Raw genomic sequence first — 3,508 nt, 5'->3', positions numbered from 1 at the left:
GTGTGTATTTGTGTGTGTTTGTGTGTGCGTGTGTGTTTGTGTGCGTGTGTGTTTGTGTGTGTGTGTGTGAATTTGTGCGTGTGTGTGTGTGCGCGTGTGTGTGTGTGTGTCTGAGGAGGAACATGTGTGCAGACGTGACTCATGTTCAGACACATGTGCGACATAAGTTACACAAACACGTGTCAAGTATGTTTTTATTTCAGGCTCGTTTAAAAAATCCATAAAAAACAAGAAAAAACAAGATTTCATCAACAGATGGTTGTAAAAGAATAAAGTTTCAGTTCTGACTCAGCAACACACACACCTGAGCTCGTTACACACGACAAAACACACACATGGAATTCAGGGATGACACGTCTGATCCCCGGGGTTAAGGTCCAGCTGCTGTTCTTCAGGGGTCGGAGGTCGGACAGTCTCCGTGCAGACGTGTTCCCCAGGTCAGTCTGGAACTCAAGCTCTGGCCCAGGTGTGCGACACAGACGCCAGAGTCAGAGATCCGTGGTCGAACAGTTTGTGTGGCAGAGCGCCGGCAGACGTCCACGTGTCCGTCGCAGGGTCGTAGACCTCCACGCCGTCCGTGTCCTGCACCAGGTCGTGGCCGTCCACGTGGCGTCCGCCGGTGACGTAGATCTTGCCGTTGAGCGAGGTGGCGGAGTGATGCATGCGCCGCTGCTTCAGGTGGGCGCACTTCAGGAAGCGGTTGGCCTTGGTGTCGTAGGCCATGGTTCTCCTGGTGAAACCTGAGACGACAGCGAGAGATGTTTCGTCTTCGCTTCATCACCAGAATTTGCCCAACAACCCATCACGACCCAACATCTTGACAACAGGTGTCATGTGACACTCACCTCCTACGATGTAAATCTTGTCGTCCACGACGACGGCAGGCGCCGACACGTTCTTCACCGTTCTGTTCTCCATCTTGGACCAGATGTTCCGGGCGATGTGGTAGACCTTAGGTTGGAGGACAAACGTGTGAAGCTCAGGATACGACGTGATGAAGCGATGAAGTGATGACTCATGGTTACCTGGATGATCCGCACTGGGTTCTGTCTGGCGTCTTCGCCTCCGAAAACGTAGATCCGTTGGTTGTTCGCCGCGACCGCTGGATGAAGAACGGCCTCCAGCATCGGTGTCATGGACTCCCACTGGTTGAACATGCTGTTGTACCTGGAGGAACATTCCAAGTCTGTGATTGGCTGCTAAATAATTTCCACTGGCTCTTCTAAACCCTAGCCTACCCTACCCGACTACCCTACTAGCCTCATAAAGGGCTGTAACTGTGACGCGTAAAAGCTTCATTATTGTCCTTCGTTCTTACCGTTCAACCGTGTCGGTCAGTTGCCGGCGAGAGTCCAGGCCGCCCAGGACGAAGATGAAGTGGAGGTAGGAGACGCTCTGGTGAGCAAAGCGGGGAGTCAGCAGAGGCTCCGCCGTCCGCCACTGGTTAGTCTTCAGGGAGAGCGTGTAGACCACCGTGCTGACCTGGTGGGAGTCTGTGGTGAGACCACCAACCACGTAGACCACACTGTGCAGGGCCACGTAGGACGCCTTGTAAAGGCGGACAGGCAGTTTGGCGAGACACCTCCACTTCTGACTGGTCTCATCAAAGACCAGAGCATCTCTGGACGTCTGCTGGTTGTTCTTCCTGCCGCCGACGACCACCAACACGTCGTGGTAGGCGTATCTTCTGGGCGCCACCCAGAGAGGTTTGAAGCCGACCGCGGTGTCGCCGAAACATTTGGTGCTGACGGAGAACATGAGTCGGCGGACGGACTCGATGAGTTCGGTGCAGAGGGTGGACGACTGGATCAGAGGGTCCCGGGCTATGAACTGGAACAGATACGTGGGGTGGAGGTAGCGGAGGCGAACCTTCCTGAAGAGGTCACTGATGGCGCCTCGCCTGGACAGAGGGTCGTGGTGAATCCAAGCCAAGAGTGTCTCAAAGACCTGCTCCTCCTCGGCGTGAAGACCGTCGTCCTCCAGGTACCCAAGGAGCTCGGGCAGAGACAGCTCGCACAGGTCCTCGGAGGCCGACACATCTGAGAAGCTCCTCATGGCCATCTCCTTCGCTTTCAGCCCCAAACTGCTGCAGCCCATGATCTCTGAGAGTCGGATCATGCTCAGGCAGTTGTCCGGGCTCAGCTGCCGCTGCAGGAACCCGGAGCAAGCCTCGAAGATCTGGACGTACTGCAGCATGGAAGCCGCCTGCATCAGAGGCAGGACCACCTCCATGCTGATGCTGATGCTTCCCGTGTAGACGAAGTCGATGATGCTGCTCAGGACCAGGGAGGAGATCCCCTTCAGGTCCACCCTGGACTGATGCGTCTCCGTAAAGTTCCCACAGAACATGGCCCGGAAGTATGGGCTGCTGGAGACCAGGACGTTCCGGTGACACGGGAGCTCCACGTCACCGGAGCAGAGGAGGACGTCGGTGAGGACCTGGTCCTGCCTCAGGGCGTTGAGCTGCAGGAGCAGGTTTGAGGATTGTTCTTGGTCCCTGTAGTTGCAGACCTCTGAGGCTGGTCCGTCCATTCTAAGGAAAAACACCAGGTCAGCGAACAGGCCACAGGCATGTCCGCTTATATCTACCGTATGTTTGGGACTAAAGGTGCACTTGAAATCTTTTAATTTCCTCAAAGTACAGCGTACTCAATAATCATGTACAAGTACAGCTGTGTAGTATTACTCCACAGCTTAATGCTTCTTAGGATCTGGTGCTTAATGTGTGAAAATAGTCTCAATTATTAATATTATGGGTTAAAGTCAGAAAATATGGTAAAAATGTACACATTTTGAGCTCACTTATTAAAGTTAGCAATGAGCGGAACCGGTCCACAGGTGGCAGCAACGTTCCGCTAGAAGGACACAGAATCTGGTGCTGCAGCTCCTTCTGCACCACAGAGATTGACCGTTAAACAATGATCCAGCAGGTGATTCAACAGACACACATATTGACCTCCTTGGCAGAGGAAACGTACCTTCCTTCCTTCTCAGCAGAAGATGAGACGTCCTGACATGTTGCTTCTGGTTCTTCTTCTCAGTCCAGACGTGTGATCGTGTCGCGCTGTTGTCATGTTCTGAAGAGTGTGTTGTTGTTGAGGCGACGCTCCACGAGGCCTGTGTGTACATTCCTGCTCTAAATTTAGTGTGTGTAGCAACACAACCTCACATGTGATCGACTCTGAGCCAGAACTTCTCTCGAACATCAACATCCTCGCGATGATGGAACGACTCTTGGCTGCAGAGATGTTTGTTCGCGTCTGAGTCGCAGGAGAACCAACGTGTTTCCAGGAATTGATTGTTAAACATCTTGAAACAACGAAACCAGAGACAGAAGGTCAACATGAAGCTGAAAAATCGAACTTTTAAAAAGACTTTAATGTGAAACATGTGATCAATTAATAAAAATAATAATAATTATAATAATAATGTAATATCAACAAAATAGCTTCGTATGGAAATTATTTACTGACAAAATAATTCAGTGATTGAAAGGAAACTATGTTTA

General features: G+C 51.7%; 1 protein-coding gene across 2 annotated transcripts; it reads right to left on the bottom strand.

Moving 5' to 3' along the window:
* Positions 1–268: 268 nt before the first annotated feature.
* LOC148063054 (kelch-like protein 38) lies at positions 269–3,108 on the bottom strand. Of its 2 annotated transcripts, XM_087812603.1 has the most exons (6): positions 2,979–3,108; positions 2,803–2,890; positions 1,319–2,533; positions 1,026–1,167; positions 846–951; positions 269–740 (listed from the first exon to the last, which is right to left on the bottom strand). In XM_087812603.1, exons 3-6 carry the CDS (start codon positions 2,530–2,532, stop codon positions 451–453), a joined length of 1,752 nt encoding a protein of 583 aa, XP_087668729.1. In that variant the 5' UTR covers position 2,533; positions 2,803–2,890; positions 2,979–3,108; the 3' UTR covers positions 269–450. The 2 variants fall into 2 exon arrangements, with proteins under 2 accessions (XP_087668729.1, XP_087668730.1); XM_087812604.1 differs by lacking the exons at positions 2,803–2,890; positions 2,979–3,108 and having other exon boundaries at positions 1,319–2,631.
* Between the last annotated feature and the right edge of the window lie 400 nt (positions 3,109–3,508).

The sequence above is a fragment of the Callionymus lyra genome, chromosome 17 (genome assembly GCF_982586985.1).
Source record: "Callionymus lyra chromosome 17, fCalLyr1.hap1.1, whole genome shotgun sequence".
NCBI lineage: Eukaryota > Metazoa > Chordata > Actinopteri > Syngnathiformes > Callionymidae > Callionymus > Callionymus lyra.
This window is presented reverse-complemented; position numbering and strand designations above follow the sequence as displayed.

Coding starts and splice junctions, on each gene's coding strand:
- LOC148063054 (XM_087812603.1), bottom strand. CDS start 2,532: ATGGACGGACCAGCCTCAGAGGTCTGCAACTACAGGGACCAAGAACAA. Junction 1,168..1,318: donor CTGACCGACACGGTTGAACG/GTAAGAACGAAG, acceptor ATGTTCCTCCAG/GTACAACAGCATGTTCAACC. Junction 952..1,025: donor ACCCAGTGCGGATCATCCAG/GTAACCATGAGT, acceptor CTCCAACCTAAG/GTCTACCACATCGCCCGGAA.